Source organism: Emydura macquarii, unplaced genomic scaffold (genome assembly GCF_026122565.2).
Source record: "Emydura macquarii macquarii isolate MOO-44397 ecotype Brisbane River unplaced genomic scaffold, CSIRO-AGI_Emac_v2 contig_561, whole genome shotgun sequence".
Taxonomy (NCBI): Eukaryota; Metazoa; Chordata; order Testudines; family Chelidae; genus Emydura; species Emydura macquarii.
The window spans coordinates 17,309,306-17,335,451 of NW_027130698.1; the positions used below are offsets into that span (position 1 = coordinate 17,309,306).

A 26,146-nucleotide genomic window follows, 5' to 3' on the forward strand; every position below is an offset into this window, starting at 1 on the left:
CATCGGTCAGTGCTAATGAAACCATTCCAGTAGGGCACCCCAAGTACTGACCCAACCAACACCACAGTAGCCGAGCAGCAGCAGTCAGATGAAGCTGGGAAGCCAAAGGGAGGGTGAGGGCTTTCCCACTGGGACGTATGAAGGAGTGGCAGGAAGGAACCTACGGCAGATGCTACAGGGATGGGTGCCCTGGACGTGCTTTCTTTCCTTCGGAGGAGACTCATTCCACACGCAGGTTTTTTAGTCACTAGCTAGGACAGGAAGCCGCGCTCTGGAAAGGCAGAGATCGAAGTGGAAAGGTAACATTTTTTCGCAGCTTATGAAAGTGAACTTGCTGCCAGCCAGATTTCCATTCTGATTTAATCAAGTGAAAGGTGCGACCCGACGCCCCCAGCAGGTTGGGATCATTAAAACGGAGGTGTGAGCTGAAAAGGAAAGAATGAGGTAATTCCGCCCAGCCTCCTGTGGATATAGTGCACTTCGATTTTCAGAAAGCCTTTGACAAAGTTCCTCACCAAAGGCTCTAAAGCAAAGTAAGCGGTCACGGGATGAGAGGGAAGGTCCTCTTCTGGATCGGTAACTGGCTAAAAGGTAGGAAACAAAGGGTAGGAATAAATGGTTGGTTTACAGAACAGAGAGAGGTACATAGTGGTGTCCCCCAGGGGTCTGTAGTGGGACCAGTGCTGTCCAACATATTCATAAATGATCGGTCCAGCAATGGCTATTAGCCAGGATAGGCAGGGTTTGCTGTTTGCCGGGAGCTAGGAATGGGTGACGGGATGGATCATTTGATGATGACCTGTTCTGTTCATTCCCTCTGAAGCACCTGGCACTGGCCACCATCAAAAGACAGGATACTGGGCTAGATGGACCATTGCTCTGACTCAGTACGGCTGTTCTTATACGAGCTGCCTCTGGAGATACACGGCGCTTACTCTAGAGAGAAGCATCCGGTGCACTCAGGCCATCCTCCTGCCCATGGCAGGTGCTCACTGACATATTATGGGGTGCCAAGTAAATACCCTCCTTTCCTTTGTATGACTGGTTTCAACTCCCTCCTCCTTCAGCCAAATGTTCAGCCTCCCGTTGCTACCCTTCACCTCCATGCCCAGTCATGACACATTTCTCCCAAACTGTAAGGCATTACATCTGAAAAGACGCTCACGGTGTGTCCATAGCAATGAGGATTGGGGAAAAGGAAGGAGAATTCAAAGCAGTAGGTTAAAGCAGTGGTTCTCAACCAGGGATACGTGTACCCCTGGGGATATGCAGAGGTCTTCCAGGGGGGTACACCAACTCATCTAGATCAGTTTCTCAACCTGGGGGTTGTGAACCCCAGGGGGTGGCAGGACAGGTTTAGGGGGTCGCAAGTGCAGGGCCAACATTAGGGGATGGCAAGCAGGAAAACTGCCTGAGGCACCATGCCACAGGTAGCCCCGTGAAGCTAAGTTACATGCTTCAGCCCCAGGTGGCAGGGCTCAGGCTTCAGCCTCCTGAAAGGGGTACAGTAGTCTGGAAAGGGTGAGAACCACTGTGTTAAAATGTGGTCAGGAACAAGACTCTGACAAGATGCCATTGTGGGACTCCCAGTGATTCTCTTCCACTGGGGGCCAGATCAAGTCTGTTGGGTTTAAATGGCAGCTGAAAACTCTTCTAACTAACCATCAGAGCTACAAACCCAGTCTGAGATCTGAGCACAGAGCTGAGTATTTTCTCCCTTTTACAGCATTTCTGTTTAAATGGATTCTGCAAGCAGCACTGAGTTGAGAACGTTGCACCCAAGGTATGCGCCAGAATAGAATCCAGGAGTCCTTTAGCTGCATTGGCTCTGCTGGGCTAACCAAGGTAAAATGCTTTTTGTGTCCATAAAGCAGAATTAACTTGCAGACTCACAGGGAGCAGCTTTAGTAAGAAGATGATACAGGCCAGATTCTGCAACCTTTACTCACACTGAGTAGCACTTACTCAGATCCAGTGAGGGACAAAGAATAAATATTTGCATGTGACTTAGGCTGTTGCTGCTCCTCTCTTTCTATATAAAATGTACGCAAGAGATTGTGTCTGGTGTTAGGTGCAGTCTCAATTGTTAAACATGAGATCTGGCTGCAATCTGCATTCTGGGAGAGACCAGAGTGAGGGAGTGTGTGCATGCGACGGTGTATTCTATCGTATTCTCTTCTTTGTAGACTTTTTAATACTGCACTCATCACCGTAATATCTAACGCCTTCCAGCAGTGCATTAAACATGTGACTCATATTTGTCATGGCTTTGTTCTCTCATCTTCTCCCCTGGAGGAGAAGTGTGTGCAGTGGATTGGTTTGGAATTTCTGTCTCCTGCACAGACAAGTTTCACCTTAGTCATAGAAAGTCCCATTGAGCCAGAGGAGTGAAATTGTCAGTGTGGGAATGGGGTACCAACAGTGAGTCAATGATCTGCAAGAAGAGACAGAGGGCTCCAAAAACAGACTGCAAGATCAGCATTTTATATTTTTTACAGATCTTTTTAGTAAAATGTAAATATCTGATAACTTTGTTGAGGTAGGAAGATTCCGTTGAGATCCCCATTCTCCCAACCCTGCACGGCACATGGGTGGCACCTGTAAGATTGTTTGCTCCGCTTGCCAGTGGCATTCCATGACATTTTGAGTCAGGCATGCCATTCTACCCTTGTGTGAAAAATGTTGTTCTCCGCTCAGCGTGACCTTGTAAGTACAGTGCAGGCGAGGTCACACTGTGCAGAGGACACTGTCTTGTTCTACTAAATGGTGTCCTCTGTGTGTGTTTGGGGGCCGGACAGAATGGTCTCAAGGGCACAGCCAGCCTGGGGCATGCAACACGTACCTTTCATACACAGATGGCACATCACAGTTGCTTGCTCTAAGACTCTTTCTCTGCCTGGAGAAAGTAAAAAGTGGAATTTCTAGTGTCTGAGTGATAAAAATGAAAGTTGGGTGTGTTGAAGTATGCTAATAGGAAATCGTGTGCCCTATCGAGGAACAGCTCCAATAGTTATTTGAATGGGGTTTTTTTCTACAGTGCTTTTGGATTAGTGTTAGCAGAGTAGAATAGTTAACATTTTTCACCTTCTCCAAGGTGCAATGTTGTCAAATTTACACTCTGCAGGTCGATTTCCCATGTTCTTCTTGGCTGTCTGCTTCTCCTTCACACGTGCTTTGTATTGGGTCTTTACACTACGGTTTTCACTTCCATTGTTTGACACTGCCACTGCTTCTCTATTTAACCCACTGGTGAATGTCTTACAGTTTCCGTTCTGTTCCCCATCCACAGAGGATATGAATTTTGTTACAGCCTCATCTAGAAAGCTTTAGTTCAAGCCATTTAACAGCTCTTGTTTTTAGTTCTAGACGGCCCCAGCTCAATTCCCAGTATGTCAGCCCAGATGGTGGCCAGCACACCTGCAGGGCTGGATATGTTCTTAGGTATTCCCTTTACATCTCTACCGTCCTGGCCACAAACTTGAATCCAAGTTTGGGATTCGGGAACAATTCCACTTAGAAACCATTTTCAATAAAAACAGCCACCTCGGTGGAAACCTCCTGGGGTGTAGGAACGGGTCACTCCAATGGGTTCTCATCCTCTCCCCGCATTTGTATATGTAGTTCAGCTGTTGCATCCCGTCTGCCATGCACATGGTGAGCTCTCTGGGGTAAGGACCATCTTCTTTGCTACATGGTGGTATCGTGCCGGGCACAATAGACCCTGGTCCTTGTTTGGTTTTCCTAGGTGCTACCGTAAGGCAAATAACAATGGGTGAGGCACACGTCTCGAGGGTGGAGAAGGCTCCTGACCGGGTATTACTGGCAGGAGAAATTTCTACCCCGGAAAGCGACGTGCTCTGGGATAGGCCCCGGAGGAGCTCAGGCCGGTGTGCACGTGGCGGAAGCTCATCGTGCTGTAACGCGTCGAGGTCGGGTGACCAGACAGCGCGGGTCACAAACCGGGACCGGGGATGGGAGGGTGGCAGGCGCCCCAGGAGACAAAGCCAGGCCCGTCGGGGCTGCCCCTATACACCTGGGACCACAGGCTGGTAGGGATGGCAGCGGTCCCAGGGCTGTGATGTCACAGCAATGACGCCACAGAACAGTGACGTCACGTAACAGTGACGTCACTATGACGTCACAGACAAGTGACATCACAGACCCCGGGGAAGCGGGGTGTGTGTCGCGGCCTCCCCAGCTCCAGCTCCAGCCCCGCGGGCCCCGGAACCTGCGGCGGCGGCGCCGCGTTTCCGCGGGGAGCCGGTTCCCGGGCGGACCCGCTCCCACCGTCCGGCTCGGCTCGGCTCGGGTCACGGGGGCCGCCAGGTGGGTGAGGCCCGGCCCGGCCCGGCCCGGCGCTGGGGGAGCAGGAGCAGGAGCCCGGACCGGGGGCGCCAGCCCCGACCTCGTCTCCCCGGAGCTGCCCGACCCTACGCCCCCCACCCCTGGGGCGCCTATCCCCCCCAGCTCCCGGGGGGCCTTTCCCAGCGCCCCCCACCCTAGGATGCCCTCCCCTAATACCCCCCCGGGACGCCTGCTCCAGACCCGCCCCCCCACCAACCCCTCGGGGGGGGATCCCTGCCAAATGCTCCTGCCCCCCACGAGTGCCTACCCGTCCCTGCTTGGGGGGCTGCCCCATATCCCCCCCCCAGCAGGCTGGGGCATCTCCCCCCCCCCGCCCCCACCCGGCTGGGGCCTGCCGTGTTCTAAGTCCCGCTGTGGGGGGCGGGGAGGGGAGCAGGGAGGTCGCAGGGGGGTGCTGTCCATGTGCTGGGGGGCTGTCTCTGCTCTGGGGGTTGGGAGGGGGCTGTGCAGGCACCCCCTGCTTGCATGGAAGGGGCTACCCCAGCAGCAGGCCAGGCCTGACTTCCATGCAAATACAATCTGGAAACAAACCGAAACAGGTTGGAAGTTTTTTTCACAGCTCTTTAAAGAAATCCCACCACCCTGAAACCACCTCCTCCCATCCCAGGGTGCGCCCAGGCATCTTCCTCCCCTTCTAAATGCTCCCTCCTCTTCCTGATCCCCATTGAGCAGTAGCCCCTTGGGGATTTGTTGAGTCGTCTAAATCTCTGGATGGAAGCGCTGACCTGGAGCCCTGTGGAAAGTTAGGAAGTTTGAAAGCATCTGGTTTTTCTGCAGACAACAGATGTGAGTTCTGTTAATGGGATGGAAGCGGTCCTTTCGCACAGTCCTGAGCAGTACAGGTGCACCGTCAGGCAACGTAAAGGCGGACAACCTGCCCAATGTTATCTGGTGGTCTCTGTGTGCTTCTGGTTTGATCACGATCTCTGGAGCGATGGCATGCACTCCTCCTTTTGCAAGATTGGTTACAGCAGAGGGGCTCCCAGTCGCGGCACCCGACTAGTCTCGATGCCCAGGGCCCGCTACGGCTCCCGGCTCTGACAGGGCCCCGACCAGGTTCTGGACCCGGGCTAAAAATTTTGGGGACCGCTGAGTTACAGTGTTGATGTGTGCAGAAGCAAGAGCTGATCTTGGAAGGGATGCCATGATAACCATGAGGTCAGGATCAGACCCTTTGACTAGCTCAGCAAAAAGAGTGTTGCTCAAGTCATCTTGAGTGTTTTTATAATTAATGACGTATATTTATGCTGTGACCAAGGTGAGATTAGATAATGGAGTTTTGTGGAGACATATTTGAAAGAGGGGATGAGTTGGAGATGGAATGAAAAAATGTTAAGCTAGAGATAAATTTCTTAGTGAAGGCATTTGTGTCCTGGGATGATCTTCCCTAGGGTGTAGTTGTTGCTACACTCTTGCTAGAGATGATTGAGAGGTGACTGAGCGACAGTTTGTGTCCAGTCTCCAACAGAGTCATAGATGCTAGAGATGCAGCAGATCTATGTCATCTTGTCCATTCACAGCAGTCACAGGCAGGACTGCGTCCTCTAAGGTATCTTCTGGTGTTTTGCATGCTAAACATCTGAAGCACCGTGTAGTGTGCTCTGTATAAATTTGAACCATGAACTGATGGCATTATGGGTTTTTACGGCTTAGAGTTGCTGAGCCTATTCTCTTTTTTGCCTCCAGAAACTGCTGTGCTTCAGCATATGAAAAAGAAGAATGATTATGGTGTGTGTTGTGCAGGTGGAAGAATATGGGTAAGACTGTAAATAATGTGAGGGCGTATGTAGAGAAGCGGTAGCTTGCAAGGAAATAATCCATCAGTTATTTTAATGCTATTCTTAATTTCATTTTTACCAGTACATTATTTTCCTCTTGAAAGGCTGCACGGTAGCATCATCTGAAATAAGTGACAGTTTCCACTTTAAATCCCAGCTGGTTTCCTAAGAGGATTTATACCACCATCTAATCTATGTATTGTTGGTGGTCAGATGTGAACAATACATGGTTATTAGAGTCTTGGAAAATGAATTGACATTGATAAATCGGTGACAGTTACTTTGCATTGTCTTGTGGCACTGTCAGCGTTCTGAGATCCCTTTTTATTTTTTTAACTCCTAATTTGAGAGGTGTGAGGCTGGCTGCTGTTTTCCTACCTTTAGAAAGATAATTTCTGGCTGAGTGAAGCATTGGAGTGGGGAGCAAGGGGATGGAAAGGGAGAATGTTAACTCCTTATATTTCAGTTTGTTAATCTTATACTTCCTGCTTCTCTGGAAAGTCCTAGATGGTTTGGGGTTGTGTTCCTCTTCCCACCTTCAATTGTGGTCGTACTTCATTGTGTACAGAATTTGGATCCCACAGTCACCCATAATTACCACTACCTGCTCTTCCACTCACTTCAAGGGCTTTTGATGTCCAGAGCTGGACTGAGACCACCAAATGTTCTTTCACTTGTTTCCTTGGCCATAGTAGGGTAGGGTTGGAACCTTTCTCCAAAGACAGAAAGTTAGTGCATTGACTTGCTGTGTTGCTCCTGCAGTCCCCATCCCATGGCAGCACATCTTACTCAGCAGTATACTCCTAATCAAATGTGATTTGGGTTACCGGGGTAGCTCACTGAAAAACTGGTAAAAGAAAGGAATCTGCCCTTGCACTACCCAGCACTTCTGTAATACTCTACACAGTTGACATAAGTTCTCTGAAGTCCATAAATGCACAGGACCAGTTGAAGCTGCTGTTGCTTATTGTTACATTAAATCTGGACTGGCGCTGTGGTGGAAAGAGGATAATGTAATTCTCTGAAGCTGCAATTTCAAAGTGGCGACTAACACCTGGCTCTTTGAGCTTTATAGGGAAAACCAAGTAAGCCAAGTGTACTTAACCATACTGACCTGGAACTCTCTGCTCTTCAGTGGGATGCTGAAAATGCAGTCAGTTCCAATTAACACCCCTGTTAACATTTCATGCACGCTGTCACCAGCAATCTGGCCTGGGGGGCCACGAGTTAGAAAGAGGTGATTCTTGTTTTGCTAACAGTCTGTGTTGTCTTTTCTTTCTTTTTTTTAAATTTCTGTCTGTAAAGAGGAAAGTGAGAAATGGAAAGATGTCGTGCTGGTGTCGCCTGTTTTGTTTTTCCATTTCATTGGTGGGTGTCATGTGTGCAAGCAGTTACCACACTTCTTAGTTTAAAGCCCACTCCCAGATGTTTCTGTACTAAATCACAGGCTGCTTTGCAGAAGTAGAAATTGAGGTTGTTCTGCAAACAAAATATGTGCAAACAAGTTTCTGATTTGGGAAATTTCGTTAGTGTGGATGAGCGAGACAGGAAAGCTCACTGCTGTGTCTATGCAAAAAGTAAATAAAAATCCATTGCTGACAGTAGGTGTTGGCAATGGGGGCATCTGAGCTGGTGCCAAGCACAGTTGAGCTGAATATCATTTGGATCTTACGTTGATAGTTGCCAAACAAATTTTCCAGTTGTTGTTTCTGCTACTTCACACTATGGGGGCGCTGTGGTTCAGAAGCTGTGGCAATAATAGATTTTTTTTTTAGAAGTCCTGTAAAGTCAAACACGTAAAGGAAAACCCATAATTGAATATAACATTCCTATAACTTTTGTGTGACATGGAAGTTTACATGCATTTTGGACAGAAGTTGGCTTGTTTTAGTTTCACTTTAAGAATACTTCATTTATTGAGTTAAACTTTAATAGTAACTGTTACATAGGAAGCAACGTAAAGCCCTTTCTCTCCTGCCCTTTGCCATCGCCCTTTCCTTACCTTCCTTCCTCTCTGCTCCTTGGCTAGGTGACTGTGACAATCAGTGCGTGGCTCAAGACAGCTTCAATCAACCAGAGTCTTACCTTTCTTCCTACTGGGCCTGCTGCTCTACAGCTCCCAGGTCAGCACTGCCCTGGACAGAGTTCTGGAGACCCTCGTACTCGTGACTCTGGCTCAGCCTCTCCTGCACTCTTCGTAGTAGTTTCTTCCTGTGGCTTCCAGGAAGCCGTCACTCTGCCCTACCACTGGAGGGATGACAAGCTGCAGCCATTGCTAGAGCACACACATATTGCGTTTAAAAAAAAAGGGGGGGTGGCCGATGAATAGCATTTAAACATATCTGTCTCCATTGCTGTAAAAACAAGAGAGTCTGTTTAGGGGAGGTCAGCGCTCCGATGGCAGGGTGAGCTCCCAATCGGGATAGGGCTGCACTGGTAGAGGTCTGGTGTGTTGGGGAGCCAGCAAAGCTCGTGCTGACATTGGCCTGGCTCTGGACAGTGCTCTTAGTTTCTCACTTTCCTGCTCCTCAAAGCTTGATTCCGAAATGTTGTAACAGATCCCACAGGTCAATAATGGTGGGTGTTTCCTTGCTTGTTTTCACTTGGAAAGCCAGGCCGGTGGCTGCCCTTGCTGGGTTCTAGCCACTCTGGCTGTTGTCACCGTTCTGTCAATGTTGTGCCCTATAGGACAGAACCTTGGGCCTGATATGGGATCTGTGATGATCCATCAGATGAGAAGGGAAGACAGACCTCCTTTGCTTATTTTCTTTAATCACTGGAAGTATTGAGTTACTACAGGACGGCATCAGTGGCAGTCATTAATTACTGTGCTAAACTCACTTGTTGAAAGCCAATTAATTTTTTTATGCACATTTTTATATTCAGTGAGATTGTAATTTAGAAATTCCACTGTGAGTGTTTTGGGCAGGGACTGTGTCTTCCTGCGTGTGTAGGTAGGGCCTAGCCCCTTGTGGGTGCTGCGGCAATATAAATGATAACGCAGGCTTAGAATGAAAGCTAACCCCTTTTCCTTTGTGTGAATATTATGTACAAGTCACTGGATGTTCACACTCCATGCTCACTGGTTCATATCATTTCTCTCTGCAGCATCGTGTCTAAGCAAGAAAAGCTGGCAGGATGCTGGGCTCCTGGATAATTCGCCATGTGAGGTTTCCTGTGCGATGTCTTGTGCGAGGTATGCCCCTCTGGAGGTGGCATGCCTGTGGATTGGGGAATATTGGACACTTCAGAAAAGGCTTGCACACCACAAGAACCTCTTTCAATGACAGGGTCACCCCCATCTTCTCCAGAGCTTTGGCTTTTGGTGATAAAATTGCCATCATTGATCAAAATGGAAAGCACACGTACCGGGACCTTTACACTCAAAGTGTCCACTTGTCTCAGCAAATCTGTTCAGTGCTCAAGTGTTCCAGTGGAGATGTAAAGGAGGAGCGGATCTCGTTTTTATGCCCCAATGATGCCTCATATGTCATTGCCCAGTGGGCTTCCTGGATGTGTGGAGGCATAGCTGTTCCCCTGTACAGGAAACACCCAGTTCAAGAACTGGAGTATTTCATCCAAGACTCTCAGAGTAGTGTAATCATTGCAGCAGAAGAGTTTGTGAGGAACATAAGCCCTACTGCAGAGAAACTGGGAATACCCATTCTTCCACTTCTTAAATCTGGTAGCGATGGATGTATAAGTGGTCAGGCTGTGGAAGAGCTCCCCTTGGCGACTGACTGTCCAGAGTGGAAAAACAGAGGAGCCATGATAATCTACACCAGTGGGACAACAGGACGACCAAAAGGCGTCCTTAGTACCCATCAGAACGTGCAAACTGTGGTGAGTGACACTTCTCTCACGCTATACTAACAGCAAGTCACTGCAGGTCAATCGTTTTCAAAAGTAACTAGTGATTTTGGGGGCTTCCATTTATGGGTGTTTAGCTTGAGGAACAGTGTTTAGTAGCTGCGCCTGAAAATCCAGACCCCTGAGAAGTGTCTCAGGTTGACACCCATAATCATTAGTCACATTCAAAAAGCTTGGCCTTGAAAATCTTTATCAGTATGCATGCGCTGTGGCTTCGGCTATGGTGGGTAGGCAGGCTTCTAGGTGTGTTCCTGGAGAACTGGAGGGTGGGAGTGACTCTGTAGGTTTGTTTTTCTGCAAGATGACTTAAAAATGTATCCTTGCCCCTGACTGGAGTATAATTTGCTCCAGCGTGTCACTATTATGTAAAGTCTGTGCATTATTTAGCTGTGTATCCCCAAGGCAAAAAATCCATTAGCTCTCTGAGCCAAAAAGAATTAGAAGTCTAAAGGAGTTTGCTGATGGCCTTGCCCATTTGGTATCGCTGCCTGCAGCTGATAAAATCACACCATTAAGGGGAGTAAACACACTGCGCCTGAAAGATGTGATATGGGACTACAAGGGTTCTAGACACACTCGTACTGCGGTGGGGGGTGGTGTAAGAACCTAGAGAGAGAGAACAAGGACTTCACTATATTGAGGAAAACTCTTTCCTCACAAATGTTCTGATCTGAACACCAGCTACGTCTGGCGTTTTGATGCATAACACCATGGTTGTACTAGCTGGATAAAATCTGCTCTGCCCCACTACAGGCAGGGGAATGGAATTGTGAACAGCACTGCCTGATTCCAAATGAGGAGCACTGTTCAAATAGCTTTTGTTTTTAGACAAGCTGGAAATGATTCTTTGACTGCGAAGATCAGGCTCTGAAAGGCATTGTCCTATATAAAAGGGCCCAAACTCGAGTTCTTTCCAATATTTTTTTCTTCATAATAAAGCTTTTTGGAAGCTTCAAATTAATATTTTCCCCCAGTATTGGGTTTGTTTTCCTTTCTATTTATGAACCATTGATTTCCTGCCCCCAATGTCTGTTTCCCATGGATTCTAATAAGCCAGCATAGGTCAACTTCTTTTTGTCAGCAGCATAATCAGCGTATCAACAAAGTTCTGAAACAGGATTTTCTTAGATATCTGTTGTTTCTGATGACTCTGGTTGTTCAATGGCAGATTAGTAATATTGTAGGTCCTACCTAAACTGTAGCTATTAATTTCTAATTTTTTGGCAGCAAGGATGGAGTTATAGGTGCATGTGTCTATACATATGTATTCTATAGATGCACAGAATGTTCCCATTCAATTTTGTTTTTATGATAGGTGCTTTTCTCCTGTCGGTCTCAAAGGAGAGTCCCCACTTTTCATAGCATTGATCCAACAGGGTGTAGGTCTTCCACCTTGAGGGTTCTCCTCTGTTTTTTACTGGTGACATTTTCATTCTGACACCTATTTTTCCCCATTAGTCCCATGAATTTATGTTCACATTCAGGGCCCAGAAACTAGCCCAGGCAAGGACATGCTGCTACCAGTTTGAACAATAGAGCTATGGTTTCAGCTGGGACTCTTGAAGTAGCCATGCTGTCTCTGTGACTAGAGCTCTGTCCTGTGTCTCTGCTGGTGGGTCACCTTGTCCTAATGCTGGTTTGTATATTTTTTTTCCCCACAGGTAATGGGGCTGGTTGACAAATGGGAGTGGACGAAGAAAGATGTTATCTTGCACGTGTTGCCTTTACACCATGTCCACGGAGTGATCAATAAGCTTCTGTGCCCTCTCTGGGTGGGAGCTACGTGCATCATGCTACCCGAGTTCAGCGCACAGACGGTAAGCCTGGAGGGATTGTGCGTTGGCTTTGAAATTCGTCAGCAAAACCCCATGCATTCTAATTAGAGTAGGTTTGGAGACAGAGCCTTAAACCGTTCCAGGCTATTTAGCTTTTGGCTACATACAAGTCATGAATTGTCTGTTAAAAAGACTTTGAACTGAATATTCAGTCTGAGGCAAAGCAAGTTTTCTTGGTGGTTTTAACTTGTTTGGTTATGAAATGGCTAATAATCTATGATATTACACTGCTCCTTGGTGACACTAGAAGGCACACGCTATCAAACAAGGGCACTGCATACAGAATGACAACAGAGTTAATTTCTTAGCATGAGAATCAGGAAAGGGGAAACGTAATTTATTCTCTTGTTTTGTAACCTTGTACCTCAGCAATATGCTGCCTCAAACACTTGCAGTTTGTTTTGTGTCACCATGTGCAGTAGTTTGCAGTTGCCCCGTAATATTCTTTCTGTGCTAAATACACTCACACTCAATGTCTTGTGCGGTATCACGTGGTATAATCTTGGCGTTAGACTTGCTGGTGCCCCAGGTGAGCCTACTAAAATAATACTGGACATGTCTATGCGAGCTCTGCTTTTCCACAGCTCTCCAAGAGCTCTTTGCAAACAGTAGTAAATTCATCAAGATTGGACTTGATGGCAGGTCCCTGCTTGGGGCCGCAATGCGGGAGAGTTCGCAAAATGAAAACTTTTCAGGATTCCTTAGGATCATCCTCAGCAGATTAGGAGCAGGGATGCTGTTAGACGGTTGTTTTCCTGCACGTTCAAGAAGCGGTGGGCCTGGAGCCTTGCTTTGCTGTGGGGCTTTGTCAGTGCCAGTGGGCAGCAGTTTTTAAAGGACGAAAATGGTTGTAGAAGAGAGAAGTGTGTCTGTTAAGGGAAAAGAACGCTTTTAGCCTGCTTCTACCTGAATTTGCCTTTGCCACCCTCGTGGGCTGCTGGTGAATGGCGTAAGAAGCTTCCTTTCGTGAAGGCTGAGCATGCTGCCGTCACAGCTCCTGCAGGGAGCAAGCAATTGACACTAGCAGGCCACTGGAGCTGTCCAGCATTAATATTTCAATTTAAATATACAGCATGTGTGCGTAAAGTAACTCAGACAGATGCAGGTCCTCTTCGGGGTCCAGTCTGAGTACTGTTCTTCCCTGGATATTTGAAATCGCTTCCCTCCTCTGGTCCTTAAAGCCTTTGGCAAGAACCCTCTCAAAACCCTCTCCTCGATATAATATGCAAACTAAGACTATTTAGCATTTGCAGTGTGTGAAAGCTTCCAAACACCGTTCTGAACTATTGCAGAAGGCAAGACCTTGATTCCTCACCAGCCTTGGTGATACACTGAGGCAGCGTAACTGCAGGCAGGGCAGGGTGAAGAGCACACCCATAGTCTCGAAGCAAAGCCAGTCTAAAGCCCCACATGCATTTCTCCCCCTCCTGTGGCATTTTGGGATTGATTGTCTGGTATGCTCTTGTGTTTCTCTGTGCTGCTCTCCCGACATCTGCAAATCAATGAGCTGACGTTGAAGAATGGGCTCTGCTGGGAGAAAGGAGGCGCTCAGTCCTGCATTCTCCAATCAGATTGCTCAGGGACAGTTGACAACCAAGGGCAAGTGAGGCGCACTGGAGTATCCTTCGCTTTGACCCTGAGAGTTGAACTCGGGCAGGGGCAGTCTGCAGGGCAAGTGTATCTGAGGCAGGAGTAGCAAGCCAGCTCCATTCCAAGAGCTCTCAGGAGCAGTCGGGCCTCTGAAGGACATCATTTGCCCTTTTTTTCCATCATTCCCTTTATTTTTCCAAGGGCCTCCCCTGGGAGCTGAATGTAGTTTGATCGACACTATACAGAAAGCACATGAGGGTAAATCAGGCTTTCTTGTGGAGTTTAATGCAAGCTGCCTTTCAGTTCCAGTCTATTTTCACCAGCTGTTTACAAAATGCCCTTTGCTACCAAAATCAGCTTTCAGAAAAGCAGCACAGTTTCAGTTGAGGATTTCACAGAAGGAGTCTGAGTTTTGCTGGGTTTTTTTTCTTTGCTGCACCTTGAGAAAACAGTCAATTACAGTGTGATGTAAAGAAACCCAAATGGCAGCTAAAACACTTGACAGGCTGATCAAAACAAGGCTAGGAACTTACTCTAAACCTGCTGCAGACATATTTAGCCTTGAGTGATACTGGCATGGGTTCAAGAGAAACCGCAGCAGCAGGCCCAATGTGCGTTTGGTTTCTAATGACTAGCACTTCATTATACAAAATAAATGCTTTATTATTACAGTGTTCATTAAATTACATAATTTGTGGCGTGCCTTATAGACACAGATACAGGTGCCAGTCTGGTTTACTTGGTGCTAATAGCATTATTTTCTATTAGCTAGAAGATGGTTCACATCTCAGATCAAGGCTTAGTTTGCATTCCGTGCAGTGCAGTGTTAGGAGTTTGTTTTTCGGACCCTTCTTCCTGATTCTGGCAGCTGCCCACGAGGAGGTTAAAGATCAAGGTTCTGGAACAGCCCCAGTGTCCTGGCCATCATCCCCGCTCTAACAGCCTCTGATGTCCGAGGCTGCATGTGAGCTGTTGCTGAAGCTCACAGAAGGGCTCATTAAAGTGTACTGAGATGCCTCAAGCCTGGAAGTTGCTTTATAAAATCAGATTCTCTGTATTAAACAAAGATGTGCGTTACTTTGCTCTAGCTATTCTGCATGCGGTAATTCACTTTATAGCACCATCTGTTAAGGATGTCTTGGTTAAGCTTGTTGTAGCATCCTTTTATTGTAAGTTATTAAAGAATATAGCTGCATCTATTCATCATTTATTAATAAAGAGTTTATAAATGGACCCTTCATTCCCAGCATCGCTTTCTGCTCCTTGCAAGTGACATTTTAAATATTTTGGTGTGTGCTCCTCTGGGAATGTAACATGCCCTCGTGCAGAGAACTGAGTTCAAGACACGCTCTACTGCCCGTTGGGCCAGCAGGCTAGCTATATAATAGAAGCAGCACTTTCCACCCATGGGGTGCATCTCTCACTGCACTGGAGTGACCCCTCTGTCTGTCTTGGGAGCAGTGTTAAGTGATCTGGAGCGAGCCATGTAGAGATTTCCTCAGCCACAAGGAAGTTTGGCCTGAAATTGGGGAAGATCCTATATAGACAGTGACAGCCCAAGCTTCTCACACTACCCTCACCAATACACCTCAGCCTTGAACTACAGGCCACTGTTAGGTCTGAGAGGCAAATTCAGTGTCTATATCACTGCGTCTGTCTGCTGCAACTACCAGCCAGGGTGTAGGTATCCCTGCCTTCTTGCCTTGTACAAGAGAGAGTCTGTTGTCTTTGCTTTGCAGTTCTTCTGGTCCTGTCTGAATTTCTTGTGGAAGAACAATCCAATATTGAGACCTTCCTTATCAGCTGGCTATCTTAATGGACATAAGGGCAGTTACTCTTTAAGTCTTTCAGACCCCAAGATGCAGGAATCAAGTAAAAAATGAGTTATTGAAACATGAGCAAAGCCACATACAGACAGGAATGACCCTAGAAGTGTATACAAATATAAAAAGTGCATGTCCTGCCCCTCAAGGAGGTATCCAGTTTGGCTGTGTGATTAAATGCAAAGCCTCTGGCTATAATGCAATGGCATCTGCACCTGGGGTCCTTTCTTAATAAAGATGCTGAGATGTAGATTTCTTGGCCTACATTTTCAGAAGTGCCTGCTAAGTTGGGCTGGCTGTGGTTTTGGGTGTCTGACTTCATGATCAGAAAGTGCTGGGCTCCCGCCATCGGAAAATCAGGCCCCTTTCGTGTGGCTCAAGCTGGGCACCCCGAATCACTCGTCTCTTTTCAGAAGTTAGTCTCTTATGTCTAGGTGGTAAGTGGCCTTATTGCACCAGCCTTTCGCCTCTGGAGACCGAGGGTCAGATCTCAGTTAGCCACAGCTGGAGGAAATGTTTGTCTGTGTCACAAAGCCACCACTCAGTTGGGCATGGCTGGTAGTCTCTACCTGGGAGGCCGAGCATCAAGAGAGGCAGCCCGGAGACGTGTGCAGCACAGAAAGCGTACACTGCAGCTGTCTGTGGTTCCGAGTTGTAGCCACTCCCATCGGCCTCTCACTTCATGAACATCAGGTTAGTCCTTATCTTTTTAAAACAGAAGTGAATCCTAGCCTACGAATTTGTGAGCTCCAAGGAACACACACCCAGTAGAAAGGCACAGTTAGCTTGCTAGGAATGTGCTGTCCCATTCTGTTTCAATTGGAAAAAGGGTGATTGTCTTTTCATCCATTCATTGGTGGCTTCAGAGAGGTCATTTTATTTCAGGCTCGAAAAGAAGTCTGGATGGGGGAAGGGGCAGGTCACTGGAGGATGGAATATGTTTGATTGGTTCTTGCAAACCTTGGCTTTAAACAGTTATATTTTTTCTTCACTTTTCCACAGATCGGCTGTCTGCCCTCAGCATCTGTTACAGAGTAATGCCTTTTGATGTGTGTAGGGGGGAAATAAAAAATGGAACCACAGCCTGTCATATTTAGTTATATTACTGGGTCCCAGGGAAAGTACTTGCTCCTTTCAGTGTGCCTGCAGCATAGCGAGGGTTTAAAAGCTTCAGACTGGAATGCAGAGGGGCCGTTAGACTGCACTGATGAATAAATGATTACAGCCAGAGTCATGCAGCGTGCAAACAGTTTGGGGTTATAACAAACATGAGACAAAGCCACCAAGGGCCCGATTTCCTTTTGAAGACAAGACTATTTCTACGTATTGCTGTGAATGGCCTGAGTTGCACTAACCATCAGAGGTTCAGCCATTCGGAGAGAGCAAAGCTCCCATAGGTGTTCTCTGTGCTCCTCTGTAATATTGATCTTACTGCCACTCGGGAAGAAACTGTGTCACCAATACGCATATGTGGCCCTGTGTTCTCTTCAGTGCCCCTTCACAGTACTGGCGTTCCGGGATGCCTAGGAACCCTGTACCTGTTGCAGCTGACATTGGTGTCCTTCCCCAGCTAGCTCTAGTTTGGCAGTGAGACGCTCAATCTGAATCAGAGCTGTAGCTGTTACAGAACCTATAAAAATTTGGGCATAACTAGCACTTTAGCAATCAATACGAAAACATAAAACCATCTCCGAGATCAAAAGGGAAGGAAAGGGATGATTTAACTTGCATTAGGGATATTGTTACTTATGAAAAGCATTTTAAAAAAATTCAATAACTTAAATGGTCCAATAATTTGTGACTGGTTTAGAAAAGAGGAACTGCTGAATTGTAAATAGCTACGGTAGCACAGGTTTTCTATTACCTGTTTGGCTTTGACTGGAAAATCCATTATGGTGTTCTTCCTCTTTTTCAGATTGAAGGCATCTTACTATAATTTTCCCCTAGGACATTACCTAAACATTTCCTTTAAGGAAAATAAAAGATGTTTCAAGTATAAGGAAAACGCTGTCTCTCTAACCCCTGATCCAAAAATTCACTGGCAAGGAGGAAGGAATCCAGCCCTGCCCCATGGATCTGAGATCAGCATCTCTTTCACCACACTTGCAGGAAACGTGACCCAGATTTTTTTTTTTTTTTTTTAAACCAAGCAACTTCATGGTCACGCTGCAAGATGGTTTGGGTGTGTGTGTGAGAAACTGTTGTAGTATTCCTGATCTAGGAAAGCCTCGCTGAATTGCTCGTTGTTCCTCTGCCTGCCAGTCCCAGCCTGGAGGTATTCATTGCTTTTTCTAAATTCCCTTTCATTTTCTGTTCCTTCTCCTGCTGTTTTTTGGAATCCGTAACGCATGACAAATGTTGTGCGCCATCTCAGCATGGTGGGCCCTGTTCTTCTCCAACCTCACCCCTTCGTCTGTGTTGCCAGTTGTCAGGATGTTGATTGATTCAATTTCTTTTGGCTCTTCTGGATTTGTATTCACCACTCTGCTTCTCCTTCCACTGAAAGCGAAGCCTCTGGAAGGGAGAAGGGCTTGGTGCTTCTCTGCGCTTTGTGTGGCCGTGTCTTGCAGGCTGTCTTGCACAGACTGCAGAACTGGGTACAGTTTGGGAAAGTCACCAGGCAAAATGCAGTTTTTGTGGGTTGAAAGAAGCTGCTTGTTGTGTGTCACTCAGCCAAGCCCCCCTCCGTCATCATGTCTTCTGTCAGTCTTAGGAACTACATGGGCAAGTCTTCCACACTTCTCATTTGCATCCAGGCTGTGGTTCTGCTTTGTAATTTTCCGTCACCTCATTTCCGTCATTGATCTTTTGGCAAAATCTTCTAACATTCCACTGGCAAATAGACCACTCCAGTTTCATCTCCCGTGCAATGGCTGGTGGCAGAGAATTAGCCCTTCTTACAAGGAGTTTAGCTGCACTCAACACATTTCCTGAAAGCTCTCTGGCTGAGAAGTTCGATTTACCTTGTGAACGGTTCAGTATTGATACGCTTAAAGGCTTGTCAATGCAGCACAGATCAGCAAGATACTTAAGCACATGCCTAACTTCAAGCATGTGAGCAGTCGCATTAATACGGAAATACCTTGCTGACAGGGAGCTTACGCCGAGTGGGCGTTTCTGAGCCTCTTGCTGTGGTGAGGAGGCAGTGCGTGTGTGACCCAAGCTGCGTCAAGAAGCCCTATGTCAGTGCTGCTAAACCTGCGTTCGTCCACCTACAACCCGACTTCACAGTTGGAAAAATGTCATTGTTAAGACTGGATTCAAACATGAAGTTGCTTTTTGGATTATACATCAGGTGTTTAAGGATGGCGGAGCTTAATAAGGACCATCTCCTTGTGATATTTTAGGAGTGGACGCAACAGCCACCTCAGAAGGCAAAAGCACCCAAAAGGAAAAGCAACGCTAGGAGGAAACTGCAGGACAAGGCCCTGTCGAAAACCCTAAGATTGGCAGGTAGCGGGTTTGTCTGTAGGTGGGCTTTTCAGCTCATATCACTTTTAGTTCCTCTTTAAATCATGTGCAGTACATTGTAAAAAACCAGCTATCTCATAGTCGGAAGTGCAGAGCATCCACAAATCCAGCTGGTCAGTGGACAATAAATGTGTCTATCAGCTATGAAAGTCAGGTCCCTAGTGTCTGGTGATAACAGGCAAAGCCAGATTCCAGCAGCCCCAAAGTACAGTGCAGTGTGTACCGAAAAATCAATTGTCTTGAAAAACACTTTGTGTCCCGAGGCTTTGACCAGGTGAGCGAAATAAAATAAAATAAAATGAGGGGTTGTCAGTATCCCGTCCACCCATAATTGATGTGGTGACAGTGACACATGGGATAATGGCCAGGGCGAGATTGATTACAGTGCTCTAAACTGGAGGGTGTCGGAGGGTGCCATATGCTGGGAGAGCAAAGCGGGGTAGCTTACAAGGTTCCCTGGATTCCAGGATTGATTGATAGGCTCAGGTAATAGAGCTCATCCAGGTCCCTTCTCCTAAGCTGTGAAGTTATAAAATATACCCCAAAAAATAACTCTTTTGGCTGAGTAGCAGTGGCGGATCCTACAGACCAGACATCTGTGTGGTTGTTGAATGAAGTATTGAGACCAAGTTTGGAGGACGTAGGATCGAGCAGCTTCTGAGAAGAAAGTCTGACCTGGCATCTATAGTAAGACTTTGTTGTGCTTGTGGGTAAAGACGGCCCCTCTAAGGGACCAGGAACTGAACTCTTTCATGGGATTAACCTGCAAGCAAGACAGTAAGAGTTTGTTAATCAAGTCTGAAGTGGAGCTGTGGCGACTGGCTTTCCCTGCAGTGACCTTCACAGAGCACCTGTTATGGATAGCAGCGAGCACCTCACTCCTGTGACATGGTCCTTGGAATAAGGGAGCAGAGACTGCCCTGGTGTCTAGGATGACAGCATGAAGGAGAATCACTCGTTCACCTTCAATCAATTCACGCTTCTTTTTCCCTGTCGCACGCCCCTCCGTGCAGCTGAGCATGCCGAGGGAGGGAGGGGAGAGGAGACGAGACATGCATTGTCAGGAGCTGTTAGGAAATACATTTGTCAACAAGAGGGCAAAATCCAGCAGGAAGGGAAGGAGCCTGCTGTCCCCAAAGCCGATCTGGCAACAGCCTTTTATTTATTGATGGGGTTGTTTCGCTCCCGTGTTGGGGAATGCTCAGCGAGGGGGAGGAGTGACAGTGTGGGGGGAAAGTTAGCCAGATTTCAATATTTACACTTCCCACCCAGCACTTCTAATGCCCCCAGGTGGAGATGTTGGACCAGTCCTAGAGCCCTTCGAGTCATTCATGCATCACCATAGCCAGCTCCTTCAATTTGATTTAGTTTGCAACTTCCGCGTAGTGGTAGGAAGGGTGATTGAAGAGGTTTTTGTCCTTTTTTTGCCCATTTCTTTAGAAGGGATGTGGTTAGTGAAAGCTTCTTCTGCTGGCTCCCAGCTGAGCCGCCTCTGTTCAGGCTCACCTCTCTGTTGCTGTTAGACTGTGGCTGCATCTTAGCAGAAGCCTTTGATGGAATATTTTTCAAACCAAAGGAATGTCAGGATATACTGGAGGCGTATGTTCTTGTGGTGTCATCAAAGGTTAATTTCCAGGGAGGGTCAATTCTTATTTTAAATTTAAAAGAGCTAGTTTCACAAAGCTGAAGACAATTGAGCCAGTCAGTTGAGAGAGAGAATTTAAACAGAAAAATGTGAATGATAATTGGGAATTGTTCATGAACACTTTACTAGCTGCTCAAAAAGCCACACTCCCACAACTGAGAGAGGCCACAGTAGTTAAAAATCAAACGTGGCTTAGAGAAGTGAAAGCATCTATAAAAATTATTATATATGAAACAAATGGAAGAAAGGGGAAGTTGATAGTAATTAATTTAAATCAGAAGCTAGGAATTGTAGAAAATTGATAAAGGACGCAAAAGACAAGAAAAAATCTATGGACCAGAGTTAAGGATGTAAGAAATTTAAGAATAGGTGAAAATGGTAGAATTGTCAATAATAATGCAGAAAAGGCAGAACAGTTCAATAAATATTTCAGTGCTGTATTTGGGAAAAAGCCAGTTGATGAAGTCATATCATATGATGGAATACTTTCCATTCCAACAGTAACACAGGAGAATCCTAAACAGCAGCTTCTAAAGCCAGACACTTTTAAATCAGCAGGTCTGGATAATCTTGAGAACTTGCATCCAAGAGTTTTAGAAGAGCTGACTGAGGAGCCCTCTGAACTGTTAACGTTGATTTTCAATAAATTTTGGAACACTTGGCAAGTCCCAGAAGACTGGTAGAAAGGTAATGTGCCAATATTTTAAAAGGGTAAGCGGGGTGACCCAGTTAATTATAGGCCTTTCAGCCTGACATCAATCCCAGGCAGAATAATGGAATGGCTGATAAGGGACTTGATTAATAAAGAATTAAAGGAGGGTGCTATAATTAATGCCAGTCAAAGTGGATTTATGGAAAATAGATCCTGTCAAATTAACTTGATATCTTTTTTGATGAGATTACAAATTTGGTTGATAAAGGTAATGTGGTATAATATATTTAGACTTCTATAATGCATTTGGGTTGGAATTGCACAATATTTTGATTAAGAAACTAGAATGATACAAAATCTATATGGTATACATTAGATGGATTAAAAACTGGCTAACTGATAGGTCTCAAAATGTAATTGTAAATGGAAAATCCTCACTGAGTAGTTGTGCGTCTAGTGGTGTCTGCTGGGATCAGTTCTTGGCCCTGTGCTATTTAATTTGTAATCAATGACCTGTATGAAAACACAAAATCATTACTGATAGCATTTGCAGAAGTTGCAGAGGTTTGGGGAGTGGTAAATAATGAAGAGGACAGGTCACTGAAACGAAGTGGTCCGGATCACTTGATAAGCTGGATGCAAGTAAATAATGTGCTCTTTAATGTGGCCAAATGTAAAGTCATACATCTCGGAACAAGGAATGTAGGGTGTACTTAAAGGATGTGGGACTTTGTTCTGAGAAGCAGTGACTCTGAACAGGACTTGTAAGTCTTGGTGGATAATCAGCTAAGCATGAGACAGGGCAACACTTTGGCCAAAAGGGCTAATGTGATCCTTGGATGCATAAACAAGGGAATCTTGACTAGGGCTAGGGAGGTTGCATTACCTCTGTCTTTGGCACTGGTCCGCCAATGAGAGAATACTGTCTTGAATTCTGGTGTCCACAGTTCAAGAAGGCGGTTGATAAATTGGAGAGGGTTCAGAGAAGAGCCGTGAGAATGGTTAAAGAATTGGAAGACATGCCGTGTGGTGCAACACTCAAGGAGCTCTGTCTGTTTAGCTTTAGAGAAGGTGAAGGGATGACTTGATCGCAGTCTATAAATACCTACATGGAAAACAGAAGTTTGGTAATAGAAGGCTCTTCAGTCTAGCAAACAAAGATATAACAAGATCCCATGGCCAGAAGGTGAAGCTAGACAAATTCAGATTAGAATTAAGGTGCAAATTTTAACAGTGAGGATAATTAATCACTGGAACAATTTATTAAGAGATGTGGTAGATTCTACATCACCGGCAATGGAAATCTTTTTCTAAAAGATCTGCTCTAGTTCAAACAGGAATTAATTCAGGGAGGTCCTATGGTCTGTGTTACGGAAGAGGTCTGACTGGAGGATCAGAGTGGTCCCTTCTAGCTTTATAATCTATGAACCTATGAAAATTCCAGCAAAGTAAATCTCACCTCTTCTTTCCCCCACCTATAGATACACATTGCAAGAGTTTCTCTCTGTGATTTGAGTCCTTTGTCTCAGACCTGTGTGTATTGTAGCGGTCAATATGTTATTTCTTTCCTTTAAGAAGCAAGAGGACTTCTGAACTTTGAAAGGCTGGTTACTTCATATAGGGTTGTATTTCCTAAAGGTATGGATGGAGTCTGCCATAAATTTTTATTTTCATGTGCATGTTACCATCCATATCTTAACAGTTCTAAAAGGTGCTGGCTATTGGAAGATACAGTTTCCACACATCATCCCACGTTGACTGATTCAGAGTGAAAGCAGTGGTGTGATTCACTGCCAAGATCAGGGGAATCAAATCTCATGCTTCTGAGAATAAGTTGATCAATGGTGTGTGGGTCAGGAAGGAATCTTTATTTTTGGACATCATTTCACAGTAGATAGGGTTCCAGATGGCAGGAGTGCAGGCGGTTCGTCTTTTTTTGGAAGTATTAGGCAGCAGTATGGGTTAGAGGTAAGACACCACACATGATGAACTTGTGTTCTGATTGGACAAGTCACTTCCCCTCCCTCTTCCTCAGTTTCCCTGTACATAACACTAAAGATTGCTGACATGCTATTTGAAGTATTTGTAAAGTGCTTGCTTGTGAGCCTTCTCCCAAAGGTGGTATAGAAGAGCCAGCGGCAGCAGTGATGGTGATGAAGGCTATTCTCCTCCACAGTTCGTATTTAGATGGCTTTTCTTTTTGCCTTTCCAGGTTTGGGAGAAGTTCTTAAACCCCAGACCTCCACGGATCAACGTCTTCATGGCGGTCCCCACTATTTACTCCAAGCTGATGGAGTATTATGACCGGCATTTCTCTCAGCCTCACGTCCAGAATTCTGTACGTGCCGCCTGCCGGGATAATATCAGGTATCTGAAAGATGCCCATCCTCTGAGCGTAAGGGTAGGTCTATACGGATGGTGGCAACGTCGCTGCCGTCAGATCGATCTTTCTGGATCGATTGAGCGGTCAGTGTAGACCCGCTTAATCGATCGGGAAGGCGACATGAGTAAACCACCCCCTCACGTGGCGTAGCGCTGTGTCGATGGGAATGCGGTTCCCGTCGGCGCGGTGCATTGAAGACGGCGCGCAGAAGGGAAGCACAGCAGTCGACGGGAGTTACGCAAGCGGCTCTGCGTAGCTTGCGTAACTCCTGTCGACTGCCGCCGAACCTCCAGGTAAGTGTAGACCAAGGCTCAGAGTCTTACAGACGAGACCTAGGGAGCACATCCTCTACAACAGATACACTCCTGCTGTCCCAGCCTTCCTATGCTGGAGGAGGCTCACCAGCACTTTTGAAAATATATTAGCAGTCTGTTTTGAGGGAGGGTGTGGAGAAGGCTGGGCTGGGTGATGGAGGAGTGGAGAAGTTTGAGCGGTGTGCAGAGCATCTCAAGGGGGTAACTGCGGCAGAGAGCACAGTGGATTGTATGATGTCATCTCTGTAGTGCTTCCAGGTTCTCTAGGACACTCTGGATCAGGCCAACATCAGACTGACCACCCATCACGGATGGGCTCATGGTCCTGTTTCCAATATAGGCAGTTTTATTCAGGCAGAGTGCCTCACTAAAGCCTGGCCCTGCTGGGTGCTTTTCTAAACTTCGCCACTATGCAATGCTGGGCAAATCACTTCACTTCTCTATGCTTCAGTTTCTCACCCTGTAAAATGAGGATGATGATACCTTGCAAGTGTGATTCATATATGGGGTCATGATGATCATCTAGTCTGACCTCCTGCGTAACACAGGCCAGAAAACCTCACCCAATAATTTCTGCATCAAGACCGTAAATTCTGTTTGACCCAGAGGGTATCTCTTTAGAAACACATCCCGTCTTGACTTAAAGATTACAAGTGATGGAGAATCTGCCGTGTCTGTGCTGTGTGATGTAACTCTGGAATAGGGGTGAATGGTCTGAGATCCTCCAAGGCACTACATATAGGCGAAGTATTCTTGTACTAGAACAGTAATTCTCTAGAGTAAAGAATATACCAGTGATCCTCACTATGTGGCATTTCCTTGCACAGGTTAATGGTTTCAGGATCCGCAGCCCTTCCTGTGCCAGTCCTGGAGAGATGGAAGAACATCACTGGACACACATTGCTGGAGAGGTACGGGATGACTGAGATCGGAATGGCACTTTCTAACCCCTTGCACGGAGTTCGCATCCCAGGTATAAATCTTCTGAACATGGAGAGGGTTTTGAGACCTTTGTGCCGTTCTGTAATTTTATTGTTGTTAAAAGCTTTTTGTTCTTCTAATCAGAGAATATGTGTCCACATCAACATTTGTCACACATCAGGACTGGGTTAGATGGGAAGCTGCTGCTCAGAATTGAGGGAAATCAGCAGAGCTGTGGTGGAAGGAGGGGTCAAGGAGTAGGATGGGGGGGAGGGATGCTGCCAGTCAGGACTGAGGGGCATTGACAGAGCGGGGCGGGGCAGGCTTAGAATGGGGGTGCTGCCAGTCGTGATTGAGGTGTATAGGTAGAACCGTGTGAGTAGCCATGGGATCTGAGTGAGGGTGCCTCAGCAGAGCTGTGTGTGGAAAGCTTGCAGTGTGCTGCTTAGCCCGAGTTTGTCATAAATCAATAAAAATGTCTGCAACCCAGCCTTGACTTCACTCAGTGGTGCAGAACAGTGTTACTAAAGGGTTCATGTTAACGTGGCTTTACCAGCTATTTTAGGACTTTCTAGTGATAAGGTAAATGCGTTCGTATGGTAAAGAAAGAGGGTACCTCTTAGTAAGAGCTTCTCTTTATAGTCCACAAGGGACATGCTGGAGAGCAGTTGCCTAATTGTATCTGAGAAAAAGGGGTCAGCCCCTGTCTACCTGCAGGGATTTTTCAGCTCATCTTAGAACTGCTGAAAGCAGCCAAATCAAGTTTCAGCATGGACCCTCCTGCCGGTTGTCTCTGCTCCTTTCTGCACAAGCTTAGCTCCACGGGAGTGACACTGCTGCTCAGGCTGATTCCCTCCAGGTGGCTGAGTCTCTATCAGTCTCCTCTGGCACAACTCTTCATTGTGCCGCACAGTGAAAGGATGGATACGTCTGTGGATTTCCGTTTGCTTCAGCTCCTGGCTAATGGCTTTGCTGCCTTCCCAAGAGCTGGGCTGGCACTTTGATCTTCTCCATGAAACATTAACCTGTAATACATGGGAAAGAAGGAAGCCTAGTGCTCAACAGTGAATCTGCCCTGCAGGAGAGATTGGTGATGTGGATGCTTTGCACTCAGTGTGGGAGGGCTTTCTGAACCTGCTTCCCTTTCAATGGAAGGTCCTATCCACCCTTCGTTCCAAGGGCATCATCTGAACTTCCTCCACCTTTTCCTGGTGAAGGGATTAGAGACAGGCATGCTACATCAAAGTGGAATTTATTTCTTTTAAATGGTATGTTGTAGATTCACTGGTTTTTAACAGAATCGGACCACTGCTTTTTGTTTTGATTCGATGAGGAGCAGTCATAGACTGGCTCAGGTTCTTCAGAGTCTCCAGTACAACCTGAAGTCTTCAATGAAAAAGATAGATCAGTCCAGCACCTCCACATCTGCGGCGAGTCACAGGGATGGGCCTGTTCTCCAGTCAGTGATAATCTTTGAAGTTGTATCCATGTCTGGTATC

General features: G+C 46.5%; 1 protein-coding gene across 1 annotated transcript; it reads left to right on the top strand.

Moving 5' to 3' along the window:
- Positions 1-4,807: 4,807 nt before the first annotated feature.
- ACSF3 (acyl-CoA synthetase family member 3) lies at positions 4,808-24,839 on the top strand. The gene is made up of 6 exons (XM_067539986.1): positions 4,808-5,151; positions 8,173-8,266; positions 9,252-9,986; positions 11,675-11,830; positions 23,242-23,396; positions 24,554-24,839. The coding sequence occupies exons 3-6, from the start codon at positions 9,282-9,284 to the stop codon at positions 24,837-24,839; spliced, it is 1,302 nt and encodes a 433-aa protein (XP_067396087.1). The 5' UTR covers positions 4,808-5,151; positions 8,173-8,266; positions 9,252-9,281.
- Positions 24,840-26,146: the final 1,307 nt, after the last annotated feature.